Raw genomic sequence first — 22,175 nt, forward strand, 5'->3', positions numbered from 1 at the left:
TTCCATTTCATTGTCTTTTTCCTATGTGTCGAGCAGTCTGTTTTTGAGTTTGTTTGAGAAGACGCCACTGAACCTGGGACCGCATCAAACATGTCGTCGACAACCGCAATCAAAGCCAACAACGGCCAAGCGTCGGCAAGCGCGTCGGCCGGGCCTTTCCACCCTAGATTGTCACTGATAAAGAGGATATTGTACGGTCTGCAGGGAATGATTTTCAGCAACATGTCGAGCGTTGTGGCGACCTTGAAATCGGGCGTTGACAAGATTTTCCCAAAACCATACCACCCGACCTTGATAAAAAAGTATAAATCACGGCCTGGGCTCCCGATTCGGTAAGCATTCCAAGCAGAACCCAGATTCTCCTCCCTGCCCGTCCCAGTCATGGCAGCGGGTAGATGCTGACCCTTGCTTGATTGTCCAGGGTCTTCTTCCCCAAGGACTACGACCACGTCAACCCCCAAGGAAACCCCCTGCCATGCTTTTTCTCCATCCACGGTGGTGGGTACGTCAGTGGGTTCCCAGACCTCAATGATGATTGGAACCACCACTTTAGCAACACCAACTCGGCTATCGTGATCGCCCTCAACTACCGAAAAGCCCCCAGACACCCGTACCCCATCCCGATCCACGATGTTGCAGCCCTCATCATCACCGTGCTTGAAGACCAAAAAGACCTGGCTCGTCACATCGACCCCAACCGCGTCGCTATGGGCGGCTTCTCCGCCGGTGGCAGCCTTACCCTAGCCGTCAGCCAGCTACCCCATATCCGGTCCCGTATCCAGGCCATTGTACCCGTATACCCAGCTTGCGATTTCGCAACTCCGACCGACGTCAAGACACGGCTAAGAAGATACAAACCGGAGCTGGGAGGATTCCGAGCTCGCCGCAGCGACTACCTGTTAGGCATGATGGCTTGTTTCAACTGGAGCTACATCCCCGTCGGACATGACCTGACGGACCCGCTCCTCAGTGGAGAGCGTGTCCTCGCGTCTTCCCTACCAAAGCGCGTGTTTATAATCGCGGCCGAGATGGACATCCTTTCACATGGCGCATGGAGGTTGGCGTGCAGGTTGGCCGGGAAGCCGATGCCCGGACATGATCAACAGGTTGGACGACCGGAGGTCAAGCCACCGCAGCGGCTCGTCCTGGACGACGAGGCATACCACTGGATACAAAAGACAGAAGATGGGCGGGAGGTCAGGTGGTTGCTCGCGCCCGATGCGGTGCATGCATTCGACATGGAGGCCAAAATGTTGGCGCCTTTCGACAAGGCTATGAAGGCGGATTGTATAGCGAAGAGGAATGAAGAGATCGATTTGATTGGAAAATGGCTTTGGGGCTAGAACTAGCAGAAATCTTAGCCTAGACCCTGCATCAGTTGTTGTTGGTAGTTCAAGGGTGGCGCTACTGTGGCTTGGCTTCACACGTGTGAAGTTTATGTCCCAACCTAGGAAAACAACAGCAAGAGACTTTAAGTGTACATTAAAATGCATATGCAACGATTCCGTTTCTATAGCTACCTGGAAGAGAGGGCTTGAAAGCTATAGCTTGTGATAGGGAATGGGACAATGGGGATGTTTGTCGAAATGCTTTCTTGACGTTGCTTACTCCACTGTTGCATTTTCCGTTGTTAATCATACACGAAAACAGGACATTGTCCAAGCCTTGGGCAAGGCTTGCAAAACAAAGACCGGGACCAACATCATTGATAGCCACCGCACTGAGGGTTTTTTGTATTGTTCAGATTCTGAAAAAGCCTGTCTATAGAAATATCTGATCATCTCAGCCAAAATTGACGATACAGTGACCAAAGTCCACCATGCAAAAATCAAACTCGCCCACCTCGCCCGCAACTTTTGGCACCAAAACGCCCCGCCTTCAACCAACATACCTACCAGAAAGCCCGATAGAGCCTCTGGACCTTGCGGCCCAACCAAAGAAGCCTGTACTACAGCCTATGCGCCTGGAAGATGACGATATCTCAGACTTAGACATTGGCAAGCCCATTAAAGACTTGCCAGTTCACACGCGATCCCGTATTGATGTCGACCAGCCAGCTTGCAGGAAGACATTCTGTCAGATATCACAATAGACGTCATCATTCACAGGGCTTCAGAGTGTGGGAGCCATCCGTACCTGCCGATGCCCAAGATGATGCTCCAGTAGAACAGACTGCTAGCTTGCACCACGAGACTACCTTAGGCTTCTAGGTATTTCAAAGGCATTCTACAAATATCAACAGGATCATATCTACCTTCCTCAAATGTACGTGCTTTCCATATGCCTTAGCGGATAGGCCCTCAAGAGATGTCTTGATGCAAATATGACTAACTTCACGATCATTAGAATCAGGAAAGAGCTGCAGTATCTCTGGCAGGGGACAGTGTATGCAACGTGTGGGCCTTTTTGGGCAGATCAAGTTGAGGAAGTCTGGGGGACAAGGTGGGGTAAAGGTCTTGCCCAAGACCTGGGCAGTAATAGAGTGAGTTGAGGGTGAGCTGGGTGAGGAGTGATGTGTACGGGTGATGGGGATGGGGACAAAGGATCTGGGTTTACTTGAAGATGGTCTTGGTCATTGTATTGATCTACAATGAGGATTAATGGTATTCTTGGGAGCTGAGGCCATAGTGAAAGAAAGTTATCTTCTTACGGGCCTCCACCCATACAGCCATACCGGCAGCTCAGTTCCTTGCCAGCAAGTAGTAAGGTAGTGTCCCCATACAGCGAATGGCCGCCGTAGAGTCTCTTGTGGCTAGCCGGCCGGTAAAGAATTCTGTTTAGGAAGCCGCGAGCGCGCCTTCCCAATTTTCAAGTCTGGCTCTCTACGGTTGTCATAAGTAATAAAAATCTACCACTTCTTCTACCTTTCGTCCCACCACCTCTCTTCTTCTTTTTCTTTTCTTTTTCGAAAAGTCACCCTACAGTCACCCACATCTACACAATCATTACCTACCTTATCCAAAGCCCTCTCGTAACCTTTCATCACAACCTATCCGACTGTCATCTAAAGAAATCAAACCCTACAAAAGGCAACCATGTGTCGCTCTTTCAGCCTCACAGAGGTTGTCATCACCAACGTCTCGGCCAGCTCGAGCTTTGACGAGGAGACTCGCATGGCTGCTCGCAAGGCTCTCGGACAGAACAGAGACCCTCACATCTGCCACCCTACTCCTTATGAGATCCGGCGACGATCTAATCCCTCTCTCCCGGAGCCTTCGGGCACCATCTACCCTCATCCTCTCATCAATCCCATCAAGGAAGCCCCTCTGATGACCGAGGTCCGGGCCTTCTACCGGCTTGAATTCAAATTTAAGGGCGAGAACCTCGACATAGTGTGGCAGGAGGGCACAAACATCTGCAACAAGGGTCAGGGAAGAATCATGGGAGACGTTCTTGTCGACCCCGGAAATTCGATCGAGATTGTCACTCATCTAATCCAGCACTACATCAACCAAGCTTACGCTCCGCTCGAACCTGTCGGTGAGTCGGGCTGCCTTTCCGAGCATTTTGGCGATGTCATGGGCGTTATGGCCAAGATGTGGCAGGACCGCCTCACTGCTCGCGAGGGTGACTGGGGTATTGGCCGCAAATGCTTTATGCCTGGAAACGACCAAATTGTGATCAGAGATGTGAGAACACCCGGAAGTGCATACAATGACCCTCGCTTGGTAAGTTCAGTTTGCTTCTCTTTGGCCTTAATGCGTTTATACTCTGCCTTTCTGCCGTTTCTGCATCTTTTTATCATCATCTCAGATCCTCATCAGCGCTAACAACTTCACAGGGCAAGGATCCTCAACCCATCCACATGCGAGACTACGTTCACGATACCACCCCTCCTGGCATCATCGATCACCGCAAGGGCAATCACGTCAATACAGGCATCCCGAACCGCGCTTTCGCCATTGTCGCTCTGGCCTATGGCGGCTATGCCTGGGAGAAGGCCGGCCAGATCTGGTGGGCTGCAATGACTTCTAGAGCCGTGCCGGTCAAGTGCACTCTCTCAAAATTTGCCCTTGTCACCTGCTCCATTGCCGAGCAGTTCTATGGTCCTACTGATGCCCGTACTGTCCGCTTTGCCTGGCAGGAGGTTGGTGTCTTGAGCCCTTCGCTGTGGGAGCATATGAGTATCTTCACAGTTTTGATGAGAGAAGAGCTCGAGGACGAGTATGAGGCCGAGGTAGCTCTTGCAGGTCAACAACAGAATGGCGAGCAAACTGATGAGAACACCAGCCAGCAGACTCAGCAGCAAATCAAGCAGGAGTCTGACTCTGATCATAGCTCTTCTGCGCCTTCGATGGCCAACAATGACACCGAAGTCGTCGAAACACGTCCTGTCTCTCCTGCTTCTTGGACCACAGATGATGAGGACGCTACGACTGCACAAGGCACCCCTGCTCCTCCTACTCCCGAACTTCCTCCCACTTATGATGTTGACGACGATGAGGAGCAGGCGATGTTCACACCTCCTACCACCAGGATGCCATCGCCTGCCGGCCGTGACCCCAGGCTCCATCCGGCTCCCATCAATCCTCACGGCTACTCGGAGACTGTGATCAACGGCGCTCTTGCCGCCGCCAACTTCATCATGGAGAAGGCGGTCGAGGTGGACCTCAAAAGGCAGCATCGCGAGGCCTGTGAGAGAGAAGCTGCCTTTATGGCGGCTTGTGGACTTTCACCCTTGGCTGGAACGGCTTGCACTTTTGAGGAGCGTGCTCGAGGCCGCTCTTTGGCTAGAGAGTCGGGTGTTGTTGGAAGACTCACCTTGGTTGGCACGTCCTCTGCTGGTGTACAGACATCCCCTGCTGGAGAGTTGACCTCGACAGCTTCATCCACTGCTAAGGAACAGTCGACTGTGTCTTCCACTTCTGCTGTGGAGCCCACAAACATCAGCGAGCCTGGAGCCCTTGACATGTCTGCTTTCACTGACGACGATGGCCAGGATGTGGTCGACCGCGACCTTGTCATCCGCAATACTGGTACCGCGGTTGGACGCAGAGCCCAGGGTGGTCACGGCAATTGCAAGACCACTTTCTGAAGAACTTGATCAAAAACCGAGAAGCTTGAGCATTTAATTATCTCTTCTGTGTTTCCGTGAACTGCACAAAATGGACATTGTTACTGCGAAGACTTTTGAGACTGTATTTTCTGACATTGGCGAGAGCAATCTCATGGAGCGATTGTGTTTGTTCTTTACATCATTTGTAGGCCGGCTTGCGCAGGCAATTTGGCGGAACATTTTGTCCTTGTTTTTACAAGATATTTCTGTGCCGACTTTGCGAGATGGAGTCTGCCGTATTCTCTGATTTTCTTTAACTGCGCCCAATGGGCTTACAACTACATTGCCCTGATTTGTATGTTTTTATCAGCATCCAAATGGGCCTACATTGCCATGACTTGTATTTTTATCAACCTCGGAAGGACGAAGGTTCGGATCATTGTTAATTAGCTAGTTTAAGAGAACAATCTCCAATTTTACACTGATATTTACAAAAAGCAACCGCAACACGCATCTACTCGGGAGGAGTGAGCCTATCCATGTTGCTAACTATGGCATCATGCCAAACGTCGGCCATTTTTGCGAACCCCTCCTCGCTCGGGTGGAGGTTGTCACCGGACGCCAGGTCGTCGACGGTGATGAAGCCCGTGTTCATATCGGCCAGGCCCAGACGTGCGCTCATGGGGTGGGTCTGGACCAGATCCCTGACGACGTCGTTGAAGACGGTGGTGCAGTTCTGCAGCCCGGCGTCCTGCTCCCGGCGCGGCAGCAGCGTCGACGCAATCAGGAACCGGTTCTCCTGCCCCGCCGGTGCAAATACGGCGTCTATCATGGCGGTGTATATGCGACGGGCCTCGGTGGCGTTGACGCGCTGAGAGCAGTCGTTGGTGCCGACGTTGAGCAGCAGCAGGTTCGGGAGGAACTCCTCCACCACGCCCTTTTCCCTCGTCTGTTTTGCCAGCGGCTCGGTGCGGATTCCTGGGTAGCCTTCGTGTTGCTGTGGTTTGTTGTTCTTTATGTTAGCTAGCTGGACAGTTCTCTTTGTTTTCCCTTCTTCTTTGGGCTTTGTTCTTGTTATGGGTAACTCTGGCTGTAGAACAATAGCAAAAAAAAAAGTCACAAGAAATAGAGAGACAAAAGGACTTACATTGTCCTCCATGTCGCCGTTGCTCCTCGTCCCCACGTAGTCTATCTCCCAGCCGTCGTTGTCAAGCAGATCTGCCAGGGGTTTGCGGTAGCCGTTTGTCACGACGCCGCCGCCGGTCTGGCCGGCGGAGATGGAGGCGCCAATGACCATGATGCGCAGCTCAAAGTCGCCCGGAACCACGGTTGCGCGAGACAGCCATCCCAGGCTGAGCAGGAAGGCCGGGAAAGCGCGGGCCCAGTCTGTCTTCATCGTTGTCTTTGTCTGTTTTTTGGGAGCGGATAATGATAACAGCTTTTTGCTTCAAGTTGGCAGGTCAAGTGCTGATGGGTAAGTTGGCTTTATTTTCTAGAGAGATTATCGTAAGCTGGCGTAAGGGCGCCCGCAGGAGTTAATGAACATCTGATGACCTTTTTCTGAGTTGTTCGGACGAAGAGTCGACGATGAAACTATTTTCCAGATCGCGGGAACGGGTATCATATATAAGATCATGCCTCTTCCCTACCCATGACAACAGATCATTGCGCAAACATGTCGTTCCCCCTGACCCTGGCTGAGGCTGACATTGGATGGGTTGGAACGAATGCTTGTTCCCTGTACTGCAGGCCGCCATCTCTAGGCAGCATCCCAAATCTGACAGCAACCAAGAAAAGAAAAGAAAAAACGACGAACCCATATTATCATAGGGAAGGAGCCGCAAACATGCGCGCAGTCTTACCACCATCCCATAGGAGAGATTCCGTGGCAGCCGTAAATAGAATATCGCTTCCCGGGTGGGGGAAAAAAATACACCATAAAACATGCCAAGTTGATTAGCTTACAGGATAGCAATTTTCGGCGAAGGATAAAAAAAAAAAAAGAGTGCTGGATTTTGACATTGCCGCATCAGCGTCTGCCCAGAGGCGGAATTTTTTGCAGGGTGCGTTTCAACTGCTGCCTGGAATTCACAGTCCGAGATTGAGGAGAGTGTGGTTGTAAGCAAAAACGGGCCCCCCTGGCCTGGTTGGATGGATTTTTAGGATGCATTCCCCGGGGCCATGACGTTGCGGCTTGTACACTGCCCGGGGGAGGCGGCGATTACTTTGATGGGTGCGCTAGTCTACTCTCTCTGTTTTCTTTTTTTGGTTTTTTCTTTTCTGCTTCCAAATCTTCAGCAGTCTCCGGCTGCCGGGAAGCTCTCTGAGGTTGGCAAATGAATGGACGCTGGTCCACTCGTCAGCACTAGAAGGGAGCAGGCCGACGATCTATCACCCTTTCCGCGTTTGTCCTCCCCGATCCATGCTCATTGTCTGCCGTCAGCGGAGGAACCTCCGATCATTCCATGGCAGGATTAACAGGAATAGGCCATTTCGCAGGCCAAATTTGGCGAATGTATCACAATTCACGATGACATGCCCCATTATTGGTCTCCTTGATCCCTTGAATACTTTTCAGTTTATCTTGTGATTTCTCAGGCTCAGTATGGAAAGTAGATGAACATTAAAGTTTTTGTATTCCAGTTCTGAAAATGCTTCTAATTTTAGCTCTGAACTCCGGTCACAAATGCGAGTGGTGTTGTTCTGTTCCCCCTCTTTATTATTAAAGCCAGTATAATATAACATGTCGAAGAAGCTTAAAAAGTAATCACTCGCGAAAAAAGTGTGTTATGCCTTGATGCCCTGCTCCTCGTCAATCAGCTTGGCTTTCCTAAAGTATTCATATAGTGCTGCGTCGCCGCCCTCAGCATTGGCATGCCCTTTGCCGACAATCATCAGGCTGTCCCTAAACGCAAACTCGTAAATGGCCGTCCCGAACAATGTCGCAGGGATGTTAACTAGCATTCCAATGGGCGCGTAGTTGTGGTATGTAAAGGCTTCGCTGCCGAAGAGGATGCTGGCGACAATTCTGGCGCCTAGATCTCTTGCGAGGTTGGTGCTGAGCGTGACGCCTCCAAAGCCCCAGATCATGTCGGCGTAGGCTATGCCGATGATGAAGGGGATGGCGGCGGGGTGTACAAATGGGTTGGACGGGTCGAGGGCGGCCCAGACGACAAGGGCAATGAAGGCGTCGGCGACGAACTCGATGGTCAGCACGAAGCCTAAGTTCTGATCTGCGCTCGGGTATGAGCAGAAGATGGACGCGGGGGTGTGCGAGCCGACCAGTGGCAGGCCTGCAGCCCTACGGGTGGCGGCAAAGTCTTGAATCTGCTGCCAGTATAGGACCATGATAGTCAGGGCGGCGACGAACGCGCCAATTATCTGGCTGATGATGTAACGCGGCACCTTGCGCCATGAAAAGTGCTGCCAGATGGCAAGACAGATGGTGATGGCCGGGTTGAAGTGACCGCCAGAAGTTGGGGCGCAGGTGATGATGGCCAGGGCCACGCCAATGCCCATGCCCCAGCCGACCTGGAAGATGGAGCCGAATCCGGCGGCGGAGTTCTTGTCGGTAGCATGATGCAGGGTGAAGGTGGCGATGGAAGCAAGGCCGGCGAAAACGAAGAAGAATACGCCAGTGGCCTCGGCGATGCACTCCCGCAGCCAACGGGGCCGGTGGCGCTCAAAGGCGAGCCGGCGGGTGGAGATAGTTGGGTACGGCGGCAGTTGGTTCTCGACGTGGTGGTCCAGGATGGAATGGACCGCTTGGTCAACTTGGTGGTGGTTGTGGGGATATGCGGACTTGTGGGGTGCGGTAAAAGACATTGATGGAGAGGGTGTCAGAAAGACGGGACTATCCCCATGGAGAGTGTGGGCTTGACTGAGGAGGTGGAGAGAATCATGCATGGGGTCATGAACAGGGTCGTGGAGATGATTTGACGAAGAAAAGTATGCTGCCATGGTATAGTTTGAATGGTAGCAAAGTAGATGCTAGCGATTATGAAGTTTGTAGTGTTTGAATAGATGCTGTTGTGGCTGATGAACAGTAACGAGACAAGAAACCTACCTTGACGTAGGCCAACTGTGAGGCCTTTTATTCGGTTGAGATTCTAGCTAAGTTAAGCCATGGCCTCGTGCAAGCGATCCAGAGGCATGTTGCCAAGTGCATGTGGTGTTGTGCTGCTTCTTGGCCTCACGGAAGCTACCGTATCGTCGCATTCTACTTTCTTCGTCTAGAATCAACAGTGACAGCGATAGGATGCAGACAAGCTTTTTTGACCGCTCGTTAATACCTATCGTTTGGGTTATCTTGCTGGCACGGCCTCAGAAAATGCCACGGATCAAAGGGTCAATCACGCATGTGAGGGTGTGAAAGCCTTCCACCGGCGAGGTAAAATCAGCTGTTTTATGCTCGTGTAGGGAAGCGAAAGGAAGAAATTACAGTGCCATCGGGAGAAGTCGCAACCTGCAGGCGCCTGTCAAGTCGCCGCCCATTCGTTGTAAAAGTGGAGTGGGCCAGGTCCAGACTGCAGTACGTGAATGGGAATCTGCCCACAATTCGTCACCGTGTGCAACACTCCATCTCGAACTCAAGTCTAGACTAGTTCTAGTTCTAGACAACCAAGCGAATGCTGTAGACTTTGTTCGACGGTTCGACCCCAACATGCATCTGTCTGTCTACTTGCTGAGGGAGCTTTGCTACGCCGAATGCCAGCTAGAAATATTCGACTGCAGAAAATAAAATCAGGATTTCATCAGAAGGTCTTATGAACAAGTCGAACGACTAACCTTGCGTCGACTGAACATTTTGCAGCAGGTAACAATGGCAAGTCACATCTTTTCCATGACCAAAGACCGACCCAGTTTCCTGTCATCATCCAATGCTTACCTTTTCTATAGAGAAAAATTACACATCGTATTATAGATTCAATCCATGACAGCAGCCTGCTTCAAATCAGCACAATCTCGCCAATCTCCCCTAGGTCCAACGCTTGGCCATCCATCATCCCATGGACATAGGCTGCGCCCACCAACTGCCACGTTTTATCAGGAACTCCCGACTTAGTATCGTCCTGTGGTCGGAGGATGTAAAGAGTTGCCCCTCCTACAAGCATCGCAATTTTGTCTCCTTCCCTGGTCTCTTTTGGAACCAAGCAGAACCACCCGTTGCAAGATTCGGCCAGCCTTCCATCTGAGCAATATTGCATCACCACCGCGCCCATCATATTGTCATTACCCAAACACCAAACGCGCCGGTCGCCTTGCTCATCCAGGATTGGTGGCCATTCGACCGGCTTGAAACTATTGGGAATGTCCACGGCCATCATGTTCCGCCGCTTGGGATAATTTGCCGTCATGGTTATCGCCCCAGCCTCCCATGCCTTTTGCCCTGTCAAGGTATACTGGGCGTTTTGGTCCAATACCAGCTCGTCGAGCCTTGCGTTGGCAAGCCCATTGATATGTCTCGTATCATTCATTGCTTTGGTATCGAACTCTAACGAAATAGTCTCCGTTAGACGCTTGACGCTATCCATCACAATCCCGGAAAGACTGAGACGTCCCAGCTCCGAGTCCATATGCCAAGGGTGCGAAGACAGAGCAAGCCCGCCTGATGCTGTATAAGCAGGTGTTTTTTGAGAACCGGGAATTCGAGTCTCGATAGGTATGGGCATCATCTTTGCATCTTGATCATTGATAGTCCACAAAGTCGGCACCCATGTTGGAACGTATTCTTTGATCATGCTGTGGTGGCGCAGATTCATGTCACACCCGCTCAACAGGTACAGGGAGTCGCCCTCCCTCAACATGCTCGCAACTGCATCCATAAATACTTTGGATACCGGCAGGTTGTAGTCTGGAACGATTCCACCTTGTGAAAAATCGGAGCTGATTCCGAGTACTCCATAGATCTTGTCTCGTGGGTCAGTCGCAAGCTGCGAAGGCAAGTCTAGCAACAACGCTTCCAGACTTCCAAGAACGCGCAATCCCTGGACTTGGAAAACGTCGACACCATCAAAATCATATTCGTGTACGGTACGTCGTCCCCGGTATTCTTCGCAGAAATCGAAATCCATCAGCTTCAATATTATGCCAAGAGAGTTCATACACCTTCTGTTGTAGAAGACTGGGATGTTCTGCTGAAGTTTATCCCAACCCGACTCGCTCATATTATCCACCATCGAGGCCAATAAATAGCCCATTGTCGGAACCCAAAGGTTTCCAACATCGGTACGCATGTTGCCGCAGACAAAGGTTGCCTGCTGTGCCATACTGAGCTCTTGCAGAATCCACACGCGGCAAAACCAGTCTCTTGTCAGGAAGTCGAACATGCCTTTCATCTCCTCCGAATCCGCACCTCGCATGGCAACGATCTTCCACTGATCTGATGCAATCTCAAAATAGTGTTTCCCTGTATTGCCTTCATTCCGTATCTTCTGGCCGATGCACATGGTCTCGAAACACATTGTCTCGAAGCAGGCAATGGCGGCCCTCGTGTGCTCTCGCTCGGGGCCAAGCCAGATGAGAACCTCTTCGGCCGCCGAGTAGATGTCCTTCATCCGCAACACCTGCGCGCTGCGCTCCGTTAGGTCCGCCTGGTTTATGCACAGCGCGTCCACCCAGAGGAGATACGGCAGCTCATCGTGACCGGGCTGACAGAACTGGCGGAGGCATTCTTCCAAGCTAGCGTTGACCTGCACCTCTTGGCCGTTGATCGAGACTGTGCGCTTGACGTTTGCATCCCCCCACGCGTAGGAAAGAGCCTTGTAATTTGAGTGGACAGATTCCAGAGGTACCTGTACGAGCTTACACTGGACCAGATTGCCGTCGCCCGAGTTGAGGGGGAATAGCTGTAAAAGGCGAATATCGCTCCCAACGAGAGGCTCGTACTGCGGCATTTTGGTCGGTTGATGTTATAGATTAGGTCTGTTCAAGGGAACCATTCCTGAAAGTGTGCAGAGTTTTTGAAGCAGATTAAGGAGCTATTGAGGGGCGGCATATGCATGCTGCCGCCGTTGGCATGAACATATGGGGCTTGCCAAGAGAGACAGGTGAACCACGTGATGGAAACCGAGTCCCTATCGAGGCCGCTAATAAGTAATGACAGCAAATCAACTCTCCACTGTAGGTTTAGAACAAGAAAGCAGTGGAGCCAGTAGTATCTAGGCTTCGGGGTGTCAATTTGATGGTCATATTTTTTGGGAGTCAACTGGGCTAGTGAAGAAGACGCCAAGTGACAAACATCTCATTATAACAGCATTACTGGTTATCAAGTAAAGATGAGATGAGATGTAAGAAGCAACTCGTTAGGTGAGGTTGTTGCGATGACAGCAAGTCTAATACCGAGTGAGGTGGCCTTGTCCCTTACTCTTTGGGATGACGGGTAATATTATTTCATTTTATTTCTTTCATTTAACATCGAGTTATTCGATGCAGGCGCTGTCGATTTGAAGAAAAGACTGCGTTGCCTTTGAGTCCTATTCTTGACTGGTATCACAAGCTAAACATTTGTCACAAACAAATCTTAGAGAGAACTTCGGCGCCTGGATAAATTCGAAGAGAAATTATTGCAGAGACTCTAGAAAACGCAAGTGGGAGACTCCCCTGTCCCTCTTGTAAAATAAGCAACGCAAAGATCCCAGAAAATTCAACTCGCCTGTCTGGCCAGGGCCCATTTATTCCCAACAGAATGGACTTGCATTTTGGTCTCGATTACAGTCGTCTCTCGGACGAGACAGTCGGCTGGATGACCGAAAACACACCAGCTCAGACAACAGCAGCCGCAAATCCCGCCTTGTCCTCGCCCCGTCCGCCACCATCCTTGCTTCCAACCGAGCCCAACCCTCACCCAGCACCGCCCAGCCACTCAGACCGCCCCGAAGAAGCGCCCCGCATGGCTCGTCCCGCCGACGGGCGACCGCTGATCTTCAAGTTCGGCCTCGAGTTTCTCGAGGCGGGCAGCCCGCCATACGAGCACGCCGTCCGCCGCGTCGAGAACGTCCTGCACCACCACGCCGGCGAAGTTCAAATCGGCGCCGCCGTTCACCCTCCCGGCATGGATGGGCTGACCATCTGGCAGCTGCGTCGTATCGCCGGCCCTGCCTCGGTCCACCCGGACGATTTTCTCTGGTTTGTAGAGCTCGCGCCTCACTTGGGCCCGGCGCCACGTAGCGGCGGACCCTGGACGGGCATCAAGATCAGCGGTCGGCTGTGCATGGGCAATAGGGTATTTAGCGATTTTGAGCATGGTTTCCGTCTCGTCGTGGACTCGTTGAGAGGCAGAACGACCAGCCGGACCAGAAACGTCCCGCCGTTGAGGACGCACATTCCAAGGAACGCGACGACTTCTTTCTGGGCCGGTTTGAGTATAGGCAGCGACATGTGGGAGCCGACCGTCTTTCGCCGCCTCTATATGTTCATGTACCTGGTCGAATCCATCGTGTGCTCCATGTTTGTCCCCTCATGGCGCAGCCTGCAGAACAACCCACAGATCGTCAGCCTCCGCGGCTACGTGTCTACCCTGACAATCCCGCAGGCGCCCATAGACGGCACGCTGGACAAGTTCCTCGGCACGGCGGCGGCAGGTAAGGACCTGCAAGTGATCAACTGGATGTGGACGTGCGAGTTTGGGCGGCTGCTGGAGCTTATGCGGGCGACGACCCAGCCGCGGCTGGTTTTGCGCAGCCACCTTGTCGAGTCGGCGGCGTCTTCCAGACAGAAGAACATGGTCGAGTTTCGATACCTGCCCGGGACCATGGACGTGGCGCTGCTGCAGGGATATGCAGAGACGTGTCTTGCCATTGTGTACTTTGCAAAGACGTCCGATGACTTCAAGTACGCCGCTTTATTGGATGATATTTGCGAGTGCTTGGAAGAAGCCGGTGGCATGGCGGATGCGAGGCGTTTGCTGCTCCACGGCTTGGGGTTTCAAACAGAGGTTGCTGATTGGTGGGAGGCTGTCATGCAGAGGCTCAATGGTAGGCATAGAGACCGAGAGCCGAGACAAAGGCCTTGAACTGAGTTGAAGAGCTTGACGAGCTGGACGAGCTGGTAGTCAATTCAGGATGTTTTACTCAGTCTTGTGGGCGTGGTGGATGGACGTGACGCGCCTGCAGTTCAATAGCACCTATCCTTTCAAAGGTTCAAGGCTACTGACATTCTGGCCATAATATACACAAAGTAGTAATGCTAAGAATACTTGAAACGTAAAAACCCCATATATCCAACGCTCATTAGTACCAATATGTGTATATCTCTCCCCAAGTGATTACACTCACTACAAGCAACTGCACTTGATATGAGCTTCTTTTCAAATAGGTGCAGAATCTAGGAGTAAAAGGAAGACAAAGGAGAAGACCAAATAATAAAAGAAAAGCGAATGCACAAGGTTGAACCTTGCAAGACACGTCTTGAGTAATCTGGTAATTTATCATCGAGACCAACTAACAAAGCAACTTTACAAGCATGTTTGCCCTCTCCCGAGATTCAGGGGAGGAGGCCAATGCCAACCTCACCCTCAATCCTGCTTTTTCCCAATCCCTCAATTCTCTTTCCAAAACCCGGCTCGAATACCTGTAGTTTGGAGGCGTGTCGCATTCGGCCCCACACCTTGTATCGGTTTTGCAGGTATAAGCGTGGATTTTCTTCGTCTCGCCTGCTGGTACAAAGTCTTTGCCGATAGGGAGATCCAGTCCACCCGACATTCGGATAAAACCTCGCATATCACAATCCTTTTCAAGCAATCTTTCGAAGGACGCGTCGCTGAGACACAGGCTGGAAAGAGGGCTGCTGCAGTGGCGAAGATGGCGAAAAGGTTTTCAGAGTGCATAATTTCTGGTTTGATTTCTTTGCAAAGGTGTAGAGAGGTACTGTGCGCAACAGAAAGGGGAAAAAAAGAACTCCCGCAGGAACAACCAAATTAAAAGAGGAGGGACACTTGTAAAAGCCTACCTGGTTTTATAGGATCCGTTAAAATATCAAAGTCAAAGTTCAAAGAATTGGGGTAATGACATGTTTGTTCACATATAGTATAACAATTTAAAATGCCACGACTCAGATTACAATAGCTGCGATTCAAGTTTACCTTGAAATATAATCATATTAGGATATTTTATAGCTGTGCATTCACGGCAAAGCCGTGATCCGAACAGACACCACGTCCGCCAAGGTAGTTGGCAGACTTTGCTTCCTCTTCATGCTTAAGGCTGTGTGCTAGTAAGCTCGTATTGGGGTCACCTTGCTACACCTTTCCACTTCTCCCGGTCGGTCAAATGTTATTCGACTCGAATTTCAGGTCACACAATACTTCATTGTCACAATTTAAAAAATCTCCCTGTTCAGGGGACCGCCTGTTTGTCAGCCATCTCGCCTACGTTGAATAGAACTTCGTTTGCGTAGGTGGGGACACAGGTCTAATCCCTTCTACCACGTCTTGATGCTGATTTGTGTTTCTCATTTCACTTCACAAAGTCTGCTGTCCATCCAATTTTCCAAAAGGATGGCAAGTTGGTTAGCTGGCGAGATCAAGAGGATGAGGAACTGAACCATCACCTAAACAAACTTGCCATTCTGACGTGCCGGACCTGACAGGAATCCTTAAAATAAAATTGCTAGAAACAGTGGATTTTTAGGACGCATCTTCTTGAATATTGAGTAAAGAGAGTGTTAGGATGAGATGACAGCGTTAAAGAGGTAAGTTATTTGACAAACCTTTTAGGCTTTTACTCATAATGAGCCACTCTTTGAACTCGATTTGCGAGTCTCTCTCACGCATTACATATTATTCGAGCTGGTCTTCGAGGTAGGGCATTTATGCGTTTTTCGGGGGTTGCTTGGAAATTTCGAATATAATGTGTCTGTTTCGAATCTGATGTCCCAATTACCAAAAAGGAAAAGCGCTCATCTCTCAACTAAGCCGGCAGACTAAGTATCTCAGAGGGGGTATTCTAATCTTGTCCACATCTATGAGAATATAAGATTATGCTAACGTTGCAACACCATGTATGTTATGATGAAGTGACAATAAATTGGTTTGAGCATTACCAATGACTTATATAGCTTAGATTTGAAACTTGACAAGCTAGGACTTTAAAAGTAAAGTCCTACAAGGGTGGGTGTGAAAGCTAAAGTCCTTTTACCATCCTAGAATAACTCATAACAGGTCCCGTAATTGAACAATCTCAGACAGAAGTTTGCTATCTCCAGTCAAGTCACCTCATAGGCTCATTACTGTCAACATACAGCCCGCCAGGTCAGGAACAGGGAGGACAGTATACGCGCAGGACTATATCTGATCTAAGTCCTCCCTTGAAGTTTGAGGTGTTAATATTATGGGCTAAAGCCTTGCCTTGCCTGTCTCTCAAGTCTTGCGGATTCTCATGATTGTGAAGAAAAGGAAAGCGATGGGTTTACATTCTTCTCGCCAAAAGAACAGGACCCGTTATAAAGGCTTAAATTTCAAATGCAAGACATATATTGTTGCGGATGTGGTTTTGCTACAAGGAACCTATAGCTCCTAGTTTCCCCATTTTAGTAGTTATGTCTTCACAAAGGCCAGAGCTGATGATATACGTTGGGCTATGATCGTTGCTAGGCTCAAGGCACTTGTATCAACAGTAGTCAATAAGAAAGAAACTATGTGCTGGCCACATGATATCCTTTTATTTGCATGCTGTTTTCCCTATTACTTCCAAACCCTTTTAAATCCAAGAACCGTACCAAGTAGCCCTTGATTTCTTTTTTTTTGTTCTTCTCGTTGATGGCCTTGATTACTATCCCTCGACTCACCCGCCGCCCTGCAGATGCCATTGACCTGAAAAGTCATGGAAGTTGAATCCATGAAGCCCCGTCAGCATCGAGTCGCACACCATCAGCAGGTCCTATTCCGTTCTTGTTGAATGCACCCAACACCACGCTTCATCCTGAAAGTAAACCGAACAAAAGACAAAATTCTCATATATCCCAACAATTCACAAAATTATTTTGTCCAGAAACAGAAACCCAGAAAAGAAAAGAAGAGAAACAAAAAAAATCCAAAAAAAAAGCTTCAAATTTGCAGCTGACAAGCAACATCCCCATCTAAGGCTCACCCCAGATCTCATCAGCAATGTCGCGGACCAGCTTCAACTTGGCCTTCTCCTCGTCGATAGACAATGGGTATCCGCTCTCGTGCGTGCTGAAGCCGCACTGGGGGCTGACCGAGATGCGCTTGAGGGCCTCGTCGCGGGTCTGGCCGCTGCCCTCGGCAACAAAGTCGGCGGCCTGGTGGATGCGGCGCTTCACCTCGTCCTTGTCCTCGAGTCCGGGTAGCTTGGTGGAGATGACACCGACGACGACGTTCTTGTCCTTGGGCAGGTACTTGAGCGGCTCGAAGCCGCCGGCGCGCTGCGTGTCGTACTCGAGGTAGAATGTGTTTACCTTCAGGTTCTGGAACAGCTTCTTGGCGATGATGTCGTACGAGCCCTCGGAGAAGTGGCGGCCGCCGATGAAGTTGCCTCGGCACAGGTGCACGCCCGTGTGCATGTCCGAGGGCAGCTTGGCGATGGAGTCGTTGTACAGCTTGATGTAGGCGTCCAGGAGGTCGTCCACCTCGCCGATGTTGTCCTTGTCCTCGGCCCAGCCGTCGCGGAACTTTTGGGAGCAAAAGTCTGATGGAGAAGATGGGTGAGTTTGGTGAACAGCAAAGAGCAACGAAAAGGGTCAAATCGGTCAAACTCACAAGCCAAGCCAGGGTCGTCAAACTGGACGTTTCGCAGACCGGCATCGTACAGCTGCTGCAGCTCGTCCTGGTACACCTTGGCGACATCTGCAAAGTACTCGGCATCGTTGGCGTACGCCTCGGGTGTGTAGGCGCGACCCTGTTTGTATCTCATGTGGAACCAGGCCGGGGTGATCTATAGTAGAGGTACAGGTCAGCAAAAAAAAAACCAACGAACCGCTTGAGACTATCTGCAGCTTTCAAGCCCCAGCAACCATCCACCATCGATTCATCGAAATCCTCACCATGGTCAGCTTGATGTTCCCCCACTCCTCCTTTGGCGTGCTCTCCTGGACCAGCTTCAGCTCGTGCAGGTTGCTCTTGCACTTCTCCTTGCTGTGGGACAGCTTGGTGCCGGCAATGACGCTGTCGCCGGGCATGACCTTGCGGTCCTGCTCGATGAGCGACACGACGTCCGGGTGGTAGAGCCTAAACATGGACGCCTCGGCGTCCTGCAGGCGCTTGGTGCCCTCGAACTCGTCCCACATGAGGCCCCAGAAGCGCGTGCGGACGTACTCGCCGCTCGTCACGGGCTTGAAGCCGAGCGACCGCTGCAGGTCCACGACCTCCTTGACGGCCGCCTTCTCGACGGCCTCAAGCTTGGAGTCGTCGCCGCCCGCGGCGATGGACGCACGCACGTCGAGCAGGTCCTGCGGGCGAAGCAGGGAGCCTACGTGCTCGGCGCGGAATGGAGGTGCCATGCTGGTTGGTTGTTTTTTGTTGTTGTTGGTGATCTGGATTTATGGAGCGTTGAGGTGTGTGTGGTTCTTGTATCGATTGACCCGGTGTTGTATCGGGCTGTAGCTTTTCCTCGAGACGTTGGTAGATCTCAAGGGAACAGTGGTGAGGAGCAACTACAAATAAAACAAGACAAACAAAGAAGGGAGACAAGAGAGAGCAAGTTCCGCACGTGCAGCTTAGCCGTCGCGGCACATCCCCAAGGGAAATACGGCATTTACAATATGCGGGGCAACAAAAACATCTCTGTGACCCTTGCCCCGCTTCGTCGTCGTGTTGGAGGAGGCGATTTTGCTCTTGTAGCGGAGACAAATATGGAGGGGCACGGCCGGCGAACGGCTCAATCAGACCGAGATGCGGCCGTGGTAATTTCTTCCAAGAGGTTTTTGTTTTTCATTATTATTCAAAATTACGCAAGATGCTCGGGCGAACAGGTCCAGATGGGTAAACTGGTTGAGCAAAATGGACGTTCAATGTTTGGCCGAAGAGCTGCAAGCGGCAGAGCATTTGCACTTATAAGCTCTTTGACTGTTGGCTATCTGCTGCAGGGTAAAAAGGTAGGCAGGCACTCATTGCGCCAACTTTGAGCCAATCACCGGGATTCGAATATGGCAAAACCAACCGATCCAGCTCGACAATCTCCGGCCTGCCATGATCTGTCATTGTTATCACTATAAGCAGGAAGTATCGGGACATTTTCGGTTTCTGGAGAGAAGCAACGTGTAACCTTTCCAAGGTTACCCATGTCAAATTGTGAAGTAAACAGACAGTAGTTCACGCGCCGCAGAAGGACCCCGCTCCTTGCCAAGGTTGAGATGCGGAGAAAGCTCTCACGTCTTTTATTGGACAGTATGAACTGAATTGCGACTTGATCCTCCTTCTCGAGAATTTGTCACGGTACGCTGAATTAAGAAATTATCTACTTAGCCATGTTTTCAAGACTGAGATATGTATTAAGGAGTTTAGTAGTAGGCGACTGAACCCAAAACAGAGAGAACCAAAAGCCGCAACTACCTTTGCATCTAGGCCACCGAAGTGTCAGGGGAGGATTTGTCAATGCTGACATGACCAGCCTGCGGAGAACGCGCCACCATCTAGGCCCACGCTAGAGCGGTTTAAGAACTAGGTCTAATCTAGGGTCTAGTTCTAGGCAGTGGAACGCTTAGACAGACATCATCTTGTCATTGTTAGCATTGAGTGTGTTGAGAACCGTATGAGTATCTCGCTTTTCCAAACTCTTCTTGACAGGATTGGGGGCCTGGAAGACCTCTTCGAGCTCCTCGAGGGTGCGGTCCTTCGTCTCGGGCCAGAAGCTATGATGAAAAAGGTGCTTGTTAGCAATTGCACAAACAGTGTACGCCAAGTCGACAAGGGTGTGGACGTCTCTTACAAGTAGATGATAGCACCCTCAAACAGGTCCCAGAAAACAAACACAATGTAGTAGTAGTAGCTGATGCTCTTGAAAGCAGGTCCTGCAGAGTACTGCAGGACCGTCGAGGCACATGCTGAGGCAAGACTGCCGACTGCGGTACCCTTGGCCCTGGTCTCCGTCGGGAGGGTCTCGGCGATGTACATGCTTTGCAGGGGAGTCCAGCCAAAGGAGAAGACGACACCAAATATAAAGATGAAGGCGACGGTCGCGTTACCAGCTGCCGAATTAGATGGATCCTCAGTGGCCAGCTTGGTGGTGCCGGTGATGATGGCAAAACACACCGAGGCAAACACAATTGTGGACAGCAGCAGCGGACGCCGTCCGACGACATCAGTCATGCGGGCACCAAAGACGGCACCAATAAAGGAGACCATCGGGTTGGTGGCGTTGAAGGCAAGGACGCGGCCCTGCTCTTTGATGCCAGCGGTGTGCAACATGGCCGCCATGTAGTACGAGGATAGGGAGTTTCCAGAGGCCTGGCCGAAGACTCCCATGCCAAGAACGCAAATCATGCGACGACGGTGGGCGCGGGTGTTGAACAGGCCGCTGTAGTCCCACCAACGCTTGTCGGAACCATCCTGGGTGATTTGCATCGTCATCTCCTTGAGCTGCAGGTGCACAAGAGGGTGGTCAGGATTCCCCTCGCCATGATACTTGGCCAGGACCCGTTGAGCCTCTTCGTATTTGTCGTTGGCCATGAGCCAGCGGGGCGACTCGGGCAGCAAAAGTGAAAAGATAAGAACGAAGCCTGAGGTGATGAGTTGGCACCAAACAGGGATCCTCCAGGCCTCCAGACTTCCTTTCATGGTCTCTGCGACGGCATAGGTGACCCAACTGGCGAGAATGGCACCAATGTACCAGGTGCAGTTGTAAAGTCCTGTCAATGTACCTCTCCATACTGGATGCGCAATCTCGCTGACGTAGCAGGGGGCTGATACGCAGCAGAAGGAAACACCGAATCCGAGGATGAAACGGCCTGCAAGGAATCTTTGTCCGGTCTCAGCAGGTGCCTGAACACCGGTACCGATGATGATCTGAAAGAGACGTTCAATTTAGCTAAGTCATGCCTGAGTCCATACTGGCATAGATATATTTAAATAGAAACTTACGATAGCTGCACCGACAAACATTCCCCAGCGGCGACCAAACCAGTCATTGACAGGCCCGGTGAAAGCGGTGGCAGCGATACCACCGATGTTGTACATTGCAAAGGTGAGGCCGGTATCACTGCCATCAACCTGTGTTCCGAAGTAGTCCCGGTAAGAGTCCATGCCGTTCAAGCCTCCCATTAGGGAGCCATCGTAGCCGTTCTGGGGTCCCAGTTAGTGCAAGTAAACGCTGGTGTCAGCTAATGATGCGATCATTTTGCTATCTTACTAGACATCCACAGAGGTAGGCGCAGGCTAAAACAGCATAGAGGCGCCACATAGAAGGAGTCCAAGGAGAGTATTGGGCTGCAGCGACGTCTTCGGCGAGAGCCACAGCCTGGCCGGCATCGTCGTGTTTCTCGGGCATAGAGTCTGCCTGCATGTGTTTTTGCTTCTCGTCGCCCAAAGGCGCCGCCATTTTGTCGTCACCGGTTGATGCCATATTGTGATGTTTCTCTGTAGCAAGAGGAAAACTGCTAAGATGTTTGGAATTCAGGAAGAACAAAGTGATCGGCGACGGCGACCTCGTTATCCTTATAAGCGCCAACCATCACATTGCACTGCAGCGAAACTCGCATATTGCCTACCAAACAAGGGAAGGACTAGACCTGATCCCCGGGTCGGGTCAAGGAAAAAAAAAAAAAAAAAAAGACGAAAGGCATCAGCAGGGGGATAATGGTACCCTCCTCTGCGGTCCTCCAATCGAAGACTAGATGAAGGCCCTAGGGGTTGGGGTTGGAGGCAACATCCCCCAGTTTCTCATGATTCCCCCGCATCCATGGTGACTATGCCAAGCAACGTATCGCGTGTGTAAGATTGAACGTCGACCTCGAGGGCAGGCTGGTTTTGGGTGTGGTCCGGTACTCTCTACTGCAGTAATATTCGTAAGTGATCGATTGCTATCACTGGGTATCTTCCTGTGCCGTGGTTGAAGATGACGGCCAAGTACCGATAATATCCGACGGCAGAGTGCTTCATACCGGTATTAGTTCCAGCACTAGTCGCGTACCCCATAGAGCTAGACGTAGGGCAAATGTTGAAAAGGTGGTGTGTTAGCCCAATGGCTCGGTCCGTTTTGGTGACAAGAGTTGAATACAAGACTTTGCA

The 22,175-nt window shown here is 51.1% G+C and overlaps 7 protein-coding genes across 7 annotated transcripts; 3 read left to right on the top strand and 4 right to left on the bottom strand.

The window, feature by feature from the left end:
- Positions 1-27: 27 nt before the first annotated feature.
- Positions 28-1,777, top strand: PgNI_02277 (uncharacterized protein). Its single transcript, XM_031122344.1, has 2 exons — positions 28-332; positions 422-1,777. The coding sequence occupies exons 1-2, from the start codon at positions 91-93 to the stop codon at positions 1,341-1,343; spliced, it is 1,164 nt and encodes a 387-aa protein (XP_030987528.1). The 5' UTR covers positions 28-90; the 3' UTR covers positions 1,344-1,777.
- A 1,258-nt stretch (positions 1,778-3,035) lies between these two features.
- On the top strand, positions 3,036-5,035 carry PgNI_02278 (uncharacterized protein; the record flags this gene model as incomplete). The annotated part of the gene is made up of 2 exons (XM_031122345.1): positions 3,036-3,668; positions 3,782-5,035. The coding sequence occupies 2 exons, from the start codon at positions 3,036-3,038 to the stop codon at positions 5,033-5,035; spliced, it is 1,887 nt and encodes a 628-aa protein (XP_030987531.1).
- Positions 5,036-5,426: 391 nt separating this feature from the next.
- On the bottom strand, positions 5,427-9,375 carry PgNI_02279 (uncharacterized protein). The gene is made up of 2 exons (XM_031122346.1): positions 6,144-9,375; positions 5,427-5,993 (listed from the first exon to the last, which is right to left on the bottom strand). The coding sequence occupies exons 1-2, from the start codon at positions 6,390-6,392 to the stop codon at positions 5,511-5,513; spliced, it is 732 nt and encodes a 243-aa protein (XP_030987532.1). The 5' UTR covers positions 6,393-9,375; the 3' UTR covers positions 5,427-5,510.
- A 570-nt stretch (positions 9,376-9,945) lies between these two features.
- Positions 9,946-11,892, bottom strand: PgNI_02280 (uncharacterized protein; the record flags this gene model as incomplete). The annotated part of the gene is made up of 1 exon (XM_031122347.1): positions 9,946-11,892. One exon carries the CDS (start codon positions 11,890-11,892, stop codon positions 9,946-9,948), a length of 1,947 nt encoding a protein of 648 aa, XP_030986187.1.
- A 791-nt stretch (positions 11,893-12,683) lies between these two features.
- On the top strand, positions 12,684-14,009 carry PgNI_02281 (uncharacterized protein; the record flags this gene model as incomplete). The annotated part of the gene is made up of 1 exon (XM_031122348.1): positions 12,684-14,009. One exon carries the CDS (start codon positions 12,684-12,686, stop codon positions 14,007-14,009), a length of 1,326 nt encoding a protein of 441 aa, XP_030986186.1.
- Positions 14,010-16,508: 2,499 nt separating this feature from the next.
- Positions 16,509-18,927, bottom strand: PgNI_02282 (uncharacterized protein). The gene is made up of 3 exons (XM_031122349.1): positions 17,996-18,927; positions 17,712-17,886; positions 16,509-17,640 (listed from the first exon to the last, which is right to left on the bottom strand). Exons 1-3 carry the CDS (start codon positions 18,449-18,451, stop codon positions 17,072-17,074), a joined length of 1,200 nt encoding a protein of 399 aa, XP_030986185.1. The 5' UTR covers positions 18,452-18,927; the 3' UTR covers positions 16,509-17,071.
- A 434-nt stretch (positions 18,928-19,361) lies between these two features.
- PgNI_02283 (uncharacterized protein) lies at positions 19,362-21,616 on the bottom strand. Its single transcript, XM_031122350.1, has 4 exons — positions 21,298-21,616; positions 21,030-21,230; positions 19,879-20,954; positions 19,362-19,801 (listed from the first exon to the last, which is right to left on the bottom strand). The coding sequence occupies exons 1-4, from the start codon at positions 21,508-21,510 to the stop codon at positions 19,651-19,653; spliced, it is 1,641 nt and encodes a 546-aa protein (XP_030986184.1). The 5' UTR covers positions 21,511-21,616; the 3' UTR covers positions 19,362-19,650.
- Positions 21,617-22,175: the final 559 nt, after the last annotated feature.

The sequence above is a fragment of the Pyricularia grisea genome, assembly GCF_004355905.1.
Source record: "Pyricularia grisea strain NI907 chromosome Unknown Pyricularia_grisea_NI907_Scaffold_1, whole genome shotgun sequence".
Taxonomy (NCBI): domain Eukaryota; kingdom Fungi; phylum Ascomycota; class Sordariomycetes; order Magnaporthales; family Pyriculariaceae; genus Pyricularia; species Pyricularia grisea.